The following is a 13,324-nucleotide window of genomic DNA, read 5'->3' as shown; positions in this document are numbered from 1 at the left end:
GGGCAGAGATTGGGAGGCTGCCATTTCCATTCCTGTCCTCCAGAGCTCTACAGGAGGGCAATCAGGGAACAAAAGCTCCTGAGAGCGAATCCAAGCAGATTACTTAGCCCGGCCCCTGGCAAGGGTGGTGCAATTCCGCCTCAGGCGAAGACATTTTGAGAATCACTACAACAGGCACCTCCCCTAGAAGATGGCAAGAACGCCAAGACCAAGCTCACTGATCAAGGAGAACAGTGGAATTCCAGAGCATGGAATTCATGGCTTTCTCCCCATGATTCTTTAGTCTTGACAAGTTAATTAAATTTTTAAAAAATATTTTATTTATTTATTTGACAGAGACAGAGAGAGAGAGAAATCACAAGTAGGCAGAGGTAGGCAGAGAGAGAGGTGGAAGCAGGCTCCGTGCCGAGCAGAGAGTCTGATGTGGGGCTCGATCCCAGGACTCTGGGATCATGACCTGAGCCGAAGGCAGAGACCTTAACCCACTGAGCCACCCAGGCGCCCCGTTAATTAAATTTTTAAAACTTTTTTTTCTTATTCTAATTCTTTTAACTTTTCCTCTTTCCTCTTTTAACGTTTTATAACTAGTTTATCTTAACAATACCTTTCTAAAAAAAATCTTTTTAAACCTTCATTATTATAGTCATATTTTATCCTTTGTTGTATTTAATTTTATTTCTTGTATACATACAGGGATGTTGTTGTTGTTGTTTTTCTAAAAAATTTTGGGATACCTTTCTTCTAATAGATCAAAATATACCCTAAATCTACCACAGGGGTTTGTTCTAGTCTCCAGCCTGAGCAAATTCTCTTCACTTTTTTCTTCTTTCTTTTTCCAATTTTTTTTTAATTTTCATCTTTACAATCATATTCCATCCATTCATCTTTATCCTTATTTTTGAATACATATTATTTTTTTCTTTAAAATTTTGGGAGATAGTTTCTTCTAAGAGACCAAAATACACCCAAAACCAAGTGAGTGGCTTTGTTCCATTCATCAGTCTAATATATATACATAAATTTTATTTTTATATACATAAATTTTTTAAAAATTTCTTTTTACCCCCTTTCTTTCTTTTTCCCCCAATTTGGGGTCTCTTCTGATTTGGTTAGTGTACATTTTTGGGGGGTCTTTGCCACCCTTTTAGTATTATGTTCTCCAGTTCATATATACTTATCTGGATAAATGACAAAGTGGAAAAACTCACCACACACACACACACACACACACAAAAAAAAAAAGAACAAGAGGCAGTACCGAAGGCTAGGGACCTAATCGATACAGACATTGGTAATATGTCAGATCTAGAAGTGCTAGTCGGCCTCGAAAGAGGCATGGAAGGTATTAGAGAAACCCTGTCTGGAGAAATAAAAGCCATTTCTGGAGAAATAAAAGAACTAAAATCTACCCAAGCTGAAATCAAAAAAGCTATTGATGAGGTACAATAAAAAATGGAGGATCTTACTGCTAGGAAAATGAGGCAGAAGAGAGAATTAGTGATATAAAGGCCAAATGACAGAGAATAAAGAAACAGCAAAAAAGAGATAAACTACTACTGGACCACGAGGGGAAAATTCAAGAGATAAGTGATACCATATGACAAAACAATATTAGAATAATTCAGATTCCAGAAGAAGAAAGAGGGGGGCAGAAGGTATACTGGAGCAAATTATTATAGAGAATATCCCTAATATGGCAAATGGAACATGCATCAAAATCCAGGAGGCACAGAGAACCTGCCTCAAAATCAATAAAAATAGGTCCACACCCCATCATCTAATAGTAAAACTTACTAGTCTTAGTGACAAAGAGAAAATCCTAAAAGCAGCTCAGGACAAGAAGTCTGTAACATAGAATGGTAAAAATATTAGATTGGCAGCAGATTTATCCATAGAGACCTGGCAGGCCAGAAAGGACTGGCGTGATATACTGAAAGCACTAAATGAAAAAAACATGTAGCCAAGAAAACTATATCCAGCTAGGTTATCACTGAAAACAGGAGAGATAAAAAGCTTCCAGGACAAACAAAACTAAAATAATTTGTAAACACAAACCAGCCCTACAGGAAATATTGAAAGGAGTCCTCTAAGCAAAGAGAAAGTCTAAAAATAGTAGACCAGAAAGGAACAGAGACAGTATACAATAACAGTCACCCTATAGGCAATACAATGGCATTAAAATTCATATCTTTCAATAGTTACCCTGAATGTTAATAGGTTAAATGCACCAATCAAAAGACACAGGGTATTAGAATGAATAAAAAAAGAAAACCCATCAATATGCTGTCGACAAGAAACTCATTTTAGACCCAAAGACACCTCCAGATTTAAAGTGAGGGCGTGGAAAACAATTTACCATACTAATGGACATCAAAAGAACCTAGGGTGGCAATCCTAATATCAGATAAATTAGATTTTATGCCAAAGACTATAATAAGAGATGAGGAAGGACACCATATCATACTCAAAGGGTCAGTCCAACAAGAAGATCTAATAATTTTAAATATCTATGCCCCTAACATGGGAGCAGCCAAATATGTAAACTGATTAATAACAAAATCAAAGAAACACATCAACAATAATACAATAATAGTAGGGGACTTTAACATCCCTAAACCCCTCACTGAAATGAACAGATCATCCAAGCAAAAGACAAACAAGGAAATAAAGGCCTTAAATAATACAATGGACCAGATGGACATCTCAGATATATCCAGAACATTCCATCCCAAAGCAAGAGAATACACATTCTTCTATAGTGCACATGGAACATTCTTCAAAATAGATCACATCCTGGGTTACAAATCAGGTCTCAACCAGTAACAAAAGACTGGGATCACTCTCTGCATATTTTTAAACCACAAAGCTCTGAAGCTAGACTCAATCAACAGAAGAAAGTTGGAAGGAACCCAAATACATGGAGGCTAACGAGCATCCTTCTAAAGAGTGAATGCGTGAACCAGGAAAGTAAAGAACTGAAAAAATTCATGGAAACAAATGAAAATGAAAACACAACTGTTCAAAATCTGTGGGACACAGCAACAGCAGTCCTGAGAGGAAGGTATATAGTGATGTAAGCCTTTCTCAAGAAACAAGAAAGGTCTCAAGTACACAATCTAACCCTACACTGACAGAAACTGGAGAAAGAACAGCATAAACCTAGCAGGAGAAGAGAAATAATAAAGATCAGAGCAGAAACCAATGAAATAGAAATCAAAAGAACAGTAGAACAGATCAACAGAACTAGGAGCTGGTTCTTTGAAAGAACTAAGAAGACTGATAAACCCTGGCCAGACTTACCAAAAAGAAAAGAGAAAGGAACCAAATAAATAAAATCATGAATGAAAGAGGAGAGATCACAACTAACACCAAAGAAATACAAACAATTATAAGAACATCCTCTGAACAACTCTACGAAAATAAATTTGACAATCTGGAAGAAATGGATGTATTTCTAGAGACATATAAACTACCACAACTGAACCAGAAAGAAATAGAAAACCTGAACAGACCCATAATTAGTAAGGAGATTGAAGCAGTCCTCAGAAATCTCCCAACAAACAAGAGCCCAGGGCCAGACGGCTTCCCAGGGGAATTCTACCAAACATTTAAAGAAAAATTAATACCCATTCTCCTGAAACTGTTCCAAAAAATAGAAATACAAGGAAAACTTCCAAACTCATTTTACAAGGCTAGCATTACCTTGATCCTAAAACCAGACAAAGAACACATCAAAAAAGAAAACTACAGACCAATATCCTTGATCAACACAGATGCAAAAATTCTCACCATAAATACTAGGCAATAGGATCCAACAATACATTAAAAGGATTATTCAGGGGTGCCTGGGTAGCACAGTGGGTGAAGCCTTTGCCTTCGGTTTAGGTCATGATCTCAGGGTCCGGGGATCAGGCTCTGCACTGGCCTCTCTGCTCGGTGCGGAGCCTGCTTCCCCCTCTCTGTCTGCCTCTCTGCCTACTTGTGATCTCTCTCTCTGTCAAATAAATAAATAAAATCTATAAAATAAAAGGATATTCACCATGATCAAGTGGCATTTATTCCAGGGTTGCAAGGTTGGTTCAACATCCACAAATCAAATCAATGTGATACATTAATAAAAGAGAGAACAAGAACCATATGATACTCTCAATGGATGCTGAAAAAGCATTTGACAAAGTACAGAATCCTTTCTTGATCAAAACCCTTCAACGTGTAGGGATAGAGGGTACATACCTCAATATCATCAGAGCCATCTATGAAAAACCCACTGCAAATATCATTGTCAATGGAGAAAAACTGAGAGCTACTGCTAAGGTCAGGAACACGGCAGGGGTGTCCATTATCACCACTGATATTCAAACAGTACTAGAGGTCCTAATCAGACAACAAAAAGAAATTAAAGGCATCCAAATCAGCAAAGAAGTAGTCAAACTATCACTCTTTGCAGATGATATAATACTTTATGTGGAAAACCCAAAAGACTTCACTTCACTCCAAAACTGCTAGCACTTGTACAGGAATTCAGTAAAGTGTCAGGAAATAAAATCAATGCATAGAAATCAGTTGCATTTCTATACACCAACAACAAGACAGAAGAAAGAGAAATTAAGGAGTTGATCCCATTTATAATTGCACCCCAAATCGTAAGATACCTAGGAATAAACCTAACCAAAGAGGCCAAGAATCTATACTCAGAAAAGTATAAAGTACACATGAAAGAAATTGAGGAAGATACAAAGAAATGGAAAAGCATCCCATGCTCATGGATTAGAAGAACAAATACTCTGAAAATGTCTATGCTACCTAAAGCAATCTACATGTTTAATGCCATCCCTATCAAAATACCATCATTTTTTTCCAAGAAATGGAACAAATAATCTTAAAATTTATATGGAACCAGAAAAGACCTCGAATAGCGAGAGGAATGAGGAAAAAGAAAGCTGAAGTTGATGGCATCACAATTCCAGACTTCAAGCCCTATTATAAAGCTGTAATCATCAAGACAGAATGGTACTGGCACAAAAACAGACACAAAGATCAATGGAACAAAATAGAGAAACAGACCCTCAACTCTGTGGTCAACTAATCTTTGACAAAGCAGAAAAATAAAGTCCAATGGAAAAAAGACAGTCTCTTCAACAAATGGTGCTAAGAAAATTGGACAGCCACATGCAAAAAAATGAAACTGGACCATTTCCTTACACCACACACGAAAATAGACTCAAAATGGATGAAAGACCTCAAATGTGAGAAAGGAATCGATCAAAATCCTTGAGAACACAGGCAGTAACCTCTTTGACCTCAGCCACAGCAACTTCTTCCTAGAAACATCACCAAAGACAAGGGAAGCAAGGGCAAAAATGAACTATTGGGATTTCATCAAGATCAAAAGCTTTTGCACAACGAAGGAAACAGTCAACAAAACCAAAAGACAACAGAAAGAATGGGAGTAGGTATTTGCCAACGACATATCAGATAAAGGACTAGTATCCAAAATCTACACAGAACTTATCAAGCTCAACACCCAAAGAACAAATAATCCAATCAAGAAATGGGCAGAGGACATGGACAGACATTTCTACAAAGAAGATATCCAGATGACCAACAGACACATGAAAAAGTGCTCCACATCACTCAGCATCAGGGAAATACAAATCTAAACTACAATGAGATATCACCTCACACCAGTCAGAATGGCTAAAATTAACAAGTCAGGAAATGACAGATGCTGGCGAGGATGCGGAGAAAGGGGAACCCTCCTACACTGTTGGTGGGAATGCATGCTGGTGCAGCCACTCAAACAGCATGGAGGTTCCTCAAAAAGTTGAAAATAGAGCTACCCTATGACTCAGCATACTACTCATACTACTCATACTCAGCATACTACTCATACTACTCATACTACTGAGTATTTACCCTAAAGATACAAATGTAGGGATCTGAAGGTGCATGTGCGCCCAAATGTTTATAGCAGCAATGTCCACAACAGCCAAACTATGGAAAGAACCTAAATGTCCATCAACAGATGAATGAATAAAGATGTGGTGTATAGGGGTGCCTAGGTGGCTCAGTGGGTTAATTCAGCTCGGGTCATGATCTCAGGGTCCTGGGATCGAGTCCTGCATTGGGCTCTCTGCTCAGCAGGGAGCCTGCTTCCCCCTCTCTCTCTGCCTGCCTCTCTGCCTGCTTGTGATTTCTCTCTCTGTGTGCCAAATAAATAAATAAAATCTTAAAAAAAAAAAAAAAGATGTGGTGTATATATGCACAATGGAATACTACGCAGCCTTCAAAAGAAATGAAATCTTGCCATTTGCAATGACATGGATGGAATTTGAGGGTATAATGCTGAGCAAAGTAAGTCAATCAGAGAAAGACAATTATCACATGATCTCCCTGATATGAGGAATTTGAGAAGCAAAGTGGGGGGCTTGGGGAGTAGGAAAGGAAAAAATGAAACAAGATGGGACTGGGAGGGAGACAAACCATAAGAGACTCTTAATCTCAAAAAACAAACTAAGTAGGGATGCGGTGGCTGGGTTATGGACATTGTCAAGGGTATGTGCTATGGTGAGTGCTGTGAAGTATGTAAGCCTGATGATTCACAGACCTGTACCCCTACGGCAAATAATACATTATATATGTTTCATTTTTTAAAAAAATGAAAAAAAAAGTCTGGATGTTTGGGAGAGCTGATTATTTTGTTAAAGGCTATCCAAGGGGCGCCTGAGTGGCTCAGTGGGTTAAGCCTCTGCCTTTGGCTCAGGTCATGATCTCAGGGTCATGGGATTGAGTCCCACATCAGGCTCTCTGCTCAGCAGGCAACCTGCTTCCCCCCCTTCTCTCTCTGCCTGTTTCTCTGCTTGTGATCTCTCTCTCTCTGTCGAATAAATTAAATCTGTACGAAAAAAAAAAAAAAAGGCTATTCAAATGGCCTGTCAATATAACATATCAACCATAAAAAAAAAAAAATCTAGTAACTGGTGTCCTTATTAGATATGAGGAATAAAAAAGGAAGAAAGGAAGGAAGGATGAAAGGAACAGGAAAATAAAACAAAAAAGAAAAGGAAGAAAGGAGAAAAGAAAAGAACAGAACACAGATAAATAACAAAAAGGTCATGTCTGAGGGAGGCAGAAGATTGGAAATATATTGCCACAAGCCGAAGAATGCCAGGAGCCATCAAACCTGGGAAAGGCAAAGGATTCTCCCCTAAAGCCTTTGAGGGAGTTCTATAGTCCTTCTGACATCTTGATTTTGAACTGCTAGCCTATTTAACTGTGCAAATAATTTTCTGTTGCTTGAAGCTATCTAGTTTATGGTTTTTAACTATGGCAGCTCTAGGAAAACAATATACTTTGTGACTAATTATCATTATATGTTTTCCCCCTTAATTCCTCATCCATTTATTTACTCAATGGATAGATGTTCTACATATCCAGTAATGTCCAAGCCATGGGGATGCAGTGTTAAGTTAAATAGAAAATACCTGTGTTCTCAGGTGAATTTTATAGCATGTCAGTTATATATCAAGTAAATAAAAAAAATCTTTGCCTTCATGGAGTTTATATGCAAGACAGCTATCATTATGTCCTTCCATAAATACCGCTTTTTGCTTAAACTAGTTGAACAGTTTCCTAGTCCTTATAACTAAATGATATCCAAATAACATTCTATAATTCTCTTAGTTCTTGATTATATAAGGACTTGCAAACAAATGGTCGTAAAATATACCCATGTTGCCAATTCAATATTATTTTTAATACTCTCTGTATTGATCTCTCAGTAAGGCTTAATCTACTTAATCAGTTTCTGTCTTGGAAACTTTTGTTTTATTTATTCATTTTTTTCTTTTGAAACTTTGTTTTCTAAGCTTTACAATCTCCACAGCCTAGAAAACTCACACATAGATTGGTAACATAGACCAGAAACTCCTGCAATATATGAAAGGAAGGGTAAGTTTACAAGAAGGCCAAGATTTCCACCTGGCCTTTTCTCCTTCCTGCTCCCCTTAACTGAAACTGAGCTTTCATGTGTTATCTGGGACGGGGGTAAGATGAGGGAGTTGTTACCAGTTTGAAGCAAAGCTGTGGGCTGGGACACCTAGAGGGGGTGGGAGGCAATGCCACAGTGCACTTCTGGCCAGAACTGCCAGAACAGAAGCAAGGTTTCTCAAAGAATTACAAATATGGAAAGGGGGGAAGGCTAGAATACACCTGGTGCTGACTAGAACTGGAGGAATTAGAATACACCCCCTAATTTTAATATATGAAAATATCTAAGTTGATAAAGATGTGTGCCTACACATGTATGTTAATGTAGCTACACTCCCGCTCTGTCCATTGAAAGGATATAGAAGTAATGATTCTACCAATTACCACATAAAGCACCCAGATATTGGGTCCTAAATATTCTTTACTGAAAGGAACCGGGGCTCTTGAAAAAAATGGTTGAATCCCAGGACTGAAGCAGGAAAAATGTAAGATGATCGTGGGAAAGACCTTGCTGCACTGGAAAGCAAGAAAGTGCTCAAAGAATGATGGGGCATGTCCCAAAGATATCAGAACAGGATGAAGGGGCGTCTTCATAGCCACGTATAGGATGACGTGACCATCAAAAATATGACCGATTTAACAATTTGTAACCCTCAGGGTAAAAGAGCAATCTAAGAGTCTGTCCTGATTTGACACTAATATGAATAAATAAATACATGCATACATAATAAAGGAGAAGGGAGAGCTGCCAATGAATAAATCTAGAAAGAAGGATTTTTTTTAAAAGATCATTATCTGGAACTATCACAATAATAGATACAGATAAAAATCATTAATGGACACTAAATCCATAGGTTAAAATTTAGTAAGAAACATGTTTTCATAATATCAAAGCATCTCCCCACAAAATATTTTTAAGTAAATACCCTTATTAATTTTACCGTGGAGAAACGGGGCAAACACCACCTTACCCAGGTGAAAAAATATAACATTATCAGTAAAGGAACGAAAATCAACATAGTGTGCACCTGATACAATCCTCTGAGACGAACATAGCAACATCTCTGTGATATTCCTGTCAGAAAAGCTTAAGTCAGGAGACATCACATAAACCCAAGCTGAAGGACAGTCGTAAAGGTCATGCAAGACAAGGAAAGACTGCTCTAGACTGAAGGAAACACAAAGGACACATGGTAACTGAATGCAACATGTGATCCTGGATTGGATCCTGGGCCCATAAAAGGCCATGATTGGGTCAAACCAAGACAATGTGATAGAACCAAGAAATTTGATGATAGCATAAGATCAATGTTAACTTCCTGATGGTTGGTTATACTGTGGTCATGTGGAAATGCCCTTGTGCTTACAAAATACACACTAAAATTTTATGGAGTAATGAAGCAATATTTCTACAATATGCCCAAATGTTTCAGAAAAAAAAATTTTTTTAAAAGATTTCATTTATTTATTTGACAGACAGAGATCACAAGCAGGCAGAGAGGCCGGCAGAAAGAGAGAGGGGGGAAGCTGGCTCCCCGCTGAGCAGAGAGCCTGATGCAGGCTCCATCCCAGAACCCTGGGACCATGACCTGAGCAGGCAGAGGCTTTAAACCACTAGCCACCCAGGTGCCCCTTTTTCAGAAATGTTAATTGGGTAATCTGAAAAGATATGAGGAGATCTGAATACTACTTCTGCAATATTTATGTAAATTTGAAGTTACTTTAAAAGAAAAAGTTAAAAAATTTTAAAACAGTAACAGTGATGAAATATAACTCATTACACTAATCTATAGACTGTATTAAATGGGGAGGGGCAAACTAATAAAGTATGACAGACTTAGACAATCATATCATGTTAACAATTGAGTCAAACAAGAATCACCAATGGGGGCGCCTGGGTGGCTCAGTGGGTTAAGCCGCTGCCTTCGGCTCAGGTCATGATCTCAGGGTCCTGGGATCGAGTCCCGCATCGGGCTCTCTGCTCGGCAGGGAGCCTGCTTCCTTCCCTTCCTCTCTCTCTGCCTGCCTCTCTGCCTACTTGTGATCTCTCGCTGTCAAATAAATAAATAAAATCTTTAAAAAAAAAAAAAAAAAAATCACCAATGGATGCTGAAAATATTGGATTAAAGTTTATCATACAATTTACAAAGTCTGAAAGTATTTCCCTACAACTTGCTTTTTAACTACAATGGAAAAATAACTGCAGCAGAGAAACCTGGAAAATATCACTTTAATCAAGTGATCCAAGTTAGCATCAGTAACGGGTCAAAGGCTATCATCTGTCTCCTGACATGATGCACTGAACAGGACATATCGCCTATATGGAGTTTGTACCAGAAGTGCATAAACTAATCTAAGGAATCTAATCATGAGGAAATGGCAAATAAACCTAATCTCAGGGACTACCCTCATCTCTGCAAATGTCAGTGTCATGAAAGACAAAGAAGAGCTGAGGAATTGTTCCTGACTTAAGAGATATAACAGCTAAATGCAATGTGTGACTGGGAATTGGATTCCAAAAGAGGCGATTACTATAAAGGATATTACTGGGACAGTTTGCAAAGTTTGAATACGTAGTATGTTAGATGATAATATTAACTAAGGGCTAAGTTTCCTGAATGTGATAACTCTTCTGTGGTTACACGAGACTCTCCTTGTTCTTAGGGAATACATGCTAAGGTGTGGAAATAAAGGATCAAGGTAGGGGTGACCAGGTGGCTTAATTATTAAGCATCTGCCTTTGGCTCATGTCATGATCCCGGGATCCAGGGATCAAGCTCCGGGTCTGGACTCCCTGCCCTGCAGAAGGCCTGCTTCTCTCTCCCCCACTCCCCCTGCTTGTGTTCTCTCTCCGGCTGACTCTATCTCTGTCAAATAAACAAACAAACAAAAAGAATCAAGGGAACTGCAATTTACTCTCAGGGATTTCAGCAAATACAGTAACACATTCAGTAAACAGAGATCAGTGGATCTGAGTAAAAGGTATTGAGAAATCTCTATTCTTGGAACTCTTCCATAAATTTGAAAATAATTCAAAATAAAACATTTTTTTAAATGCTATCAAAAACACATCTCTGGGTTTTAGGATTTAAATCAATTCTCATTCTCATACTTACAGTTTGAATTTTTTTATAATACAAACATAACATTTTCATAATCACAACAAGTCGGTTTTACTTTAGAAGGAAAACTGTGATCGATCTCATGCCATACAGTATAGTCTAAAGTATATTAATTTGAGGACGCCTGGGTGGCTCAGTGGGTTAAGCCTCTGCCTTTGGCTCAGGTCATGATCTCAGGGTCCTGGGATCCAGTCCCGCATCCAGTGTCTGCCAAGCAGAGAGCCTACTTCCTCCTCCTTCTCTCTCTCTCTTTGCCTGCCTCTCTCCCTACTTGTGATCTCTGTGTCAATAAACAAAATTATTTTAAATAAATAAATAATAAAATAAATTAATTTGAATACTAGTTTCACAGTTAATTATACAGGTTACTAGGAACACTTTAGCTGTCATATTTTTTTTCTTTTCTTTTTTTTTTTTAAAGATTTTATTTATTTATTTGACAGCGAGAGACCACAAGTAGGCAGAGAGAGAGGAAGGGAAGCAGGCTCCCTGCCGAGGAGAGAGCCCGATGTGGGGCTCGATCCAGATTCCAGCACTGCTAATTCCAGCTAATTTGGGATCCACAAAGAACCTTCCTACACTGAAGCTTGCTTCTCTTGGACTAATTATTCAGGTCTGGATCTCCTTGATGGGAAAGCTACAGGGTAGCAACTCTCTACCTAACTTTCCCTAACTCTCAGCAACAAGAAGGGTTGGTTGTAAAAGAGAGCTTCTCTGAGCCTCTCTTCAGTTAAATCGTAAAATAGGTTTGTCATTTTCACAGGACTACCTGATTGCCAGCAAGAGTCCCGCAATCTTTTCCCTAACTTCATACAAGGTTATGTGTCATGTACTTCTCCTTAGTAGGCATTAAAGATTAGGGATCATGGGGTGCCTGGGTGGTTCAGTGGGTTAAAGCCTCTGCCTTCAGCTCAAGTCTTGATCCCAGGGTTCTGGGATGGAGCCCCACATTGGGCTCTCTGCTCAGCAGGGAGCCGGCTTCCTCCTCTCTCTCTATGCCTGCCCCTCTGCCTTTTTGTGATCTCTGTCAAATAAATAAATAAAATCTTAAAATAATAAGATTAGGAATCACTTTTAACAATCTAGTGCAATGCCTCTTTGTAAAGATTTAATAGTTTGGGTTTTGGGTTTTGTTTTTTTTTTTTACTACTTTATTAAAATGTATTTACTCTGCAGGTTTCCTCCAGTTCTGTAATTTTGTAACAACACTTTTGCCCAAGTTTCAAATAGGAAATCACTGCTTGTTATTGCTCCATACCCAATGTGCGGCTTGAACTCACCACCCTGAGACTAAGGGCTGCAAGCTCTCCCGACTGAACCAGCTAGGTGCCCTGATAATCACAGCTTTAAATTAAAAACAAAACATCTCAATAGAGAAAAAGCCCAAGGGAAAGACATATCATATATCTAAAGTTAGCACAACATAATTCGTTTTATCAGACTCCAAATCTTTCAGTGGCCTCTCCTGCACTTACACTGCTTTTTTCTTTTAAGGGAATACCTAAGCACTCAATCAGAATGCTCTATACCTCATATTGCTATTACTTCCTTATCAAAATCAACTACTTCTCAACCTGCCCTGAAATTTTAACTCCTGTAGAGCTCTCAGTTGCACACACTGTCTCTACAAACATTCTACCCACCTCCGGCATCTAATACCCACAGCAATTCAAGGAGTTTGCAATTTTAGTATGTTCCAGGAACATGAGTTGAAAAATGAGAAATTTAAGATGATCAGAGAAAAATTCTGGGAGTTTTCGAAAAAGAAAAAGTTGTATCTTATTCTTGGACTGTAAGTAGGACTACCAATCTTCTTTTCTACATTCCTAGAGTCCTTAGGTAAACTTTTCATAGTATACAGCTGCATAACCCCATTTCATTACTGTAACGAATAAGGGTACCTACCCTGTATCTCCCAGTCCATGAAGGAAAATGACCTATAAGAGAAGAGGAAAAATGAATAAGCAATGCCTAAATAAACCCACACCGAACTCTTGCTACACATTGAAGCTTTGGTTAAGGTGGATGCTACAATTAGAGAGCACTGCCCTCAGCAAGCTAGTTAATCGCTACAGACCTCTTCATTAAAAAAAATCCTTAACTTCTCTCCTTGAATTCCTAAGATAATTAACGTTGCGTTTTAGCGCTTAAAGGTCTCAGACATTTGTAAGTGTCAATGATCACCAACCACACTGGAAGAAAAAGAGTTTGTC

The 13,324-nt window shown here is 38.4% G+C and overlaps 1 protein-coding gene across 2 annotated transcripts in view; it reads right to left on the bottom strand.

Annotated features, from left to right (window-relative positions):
• Positions 1-13,324, bottom strand: part of LYPLA1 (lysophospholipase 1) — a 40,810-nt gene that overhangs the window by 26,609 nt on the left and 877 nt on the right. For both annotated transcript variants that reach the window (XM_059166439.1, XM_059166440.1), the window contains one exon: positions 13,017-13,048. In XM_059166439.1, coding sequence (XP_059022422.1) covers positions 13,017-13,048 — 32 coding nt within the window. The remainder of the gene's footprint in view (positions 1-13,016; positions 13,049-13,324) is intronic.

Source organism: Mustela lutreola, chromosome 3 (genome assembly GCF_030435805.1).
Source record: "Mustela lutreola isolate mMusLut2 chromosome 3, mMusLut2.pri, whole genome shotgun sequence".
NCBI lineage: Eukaryota > Metazoa > Chordata > Mammalia > Carnivora > Mustelidae > Mustela > Mustela lutreola.
Note: the sequence above shows the minus strand (reverse complement) of the source record. Positions and strands in the feature narration are given on the sequence as shown.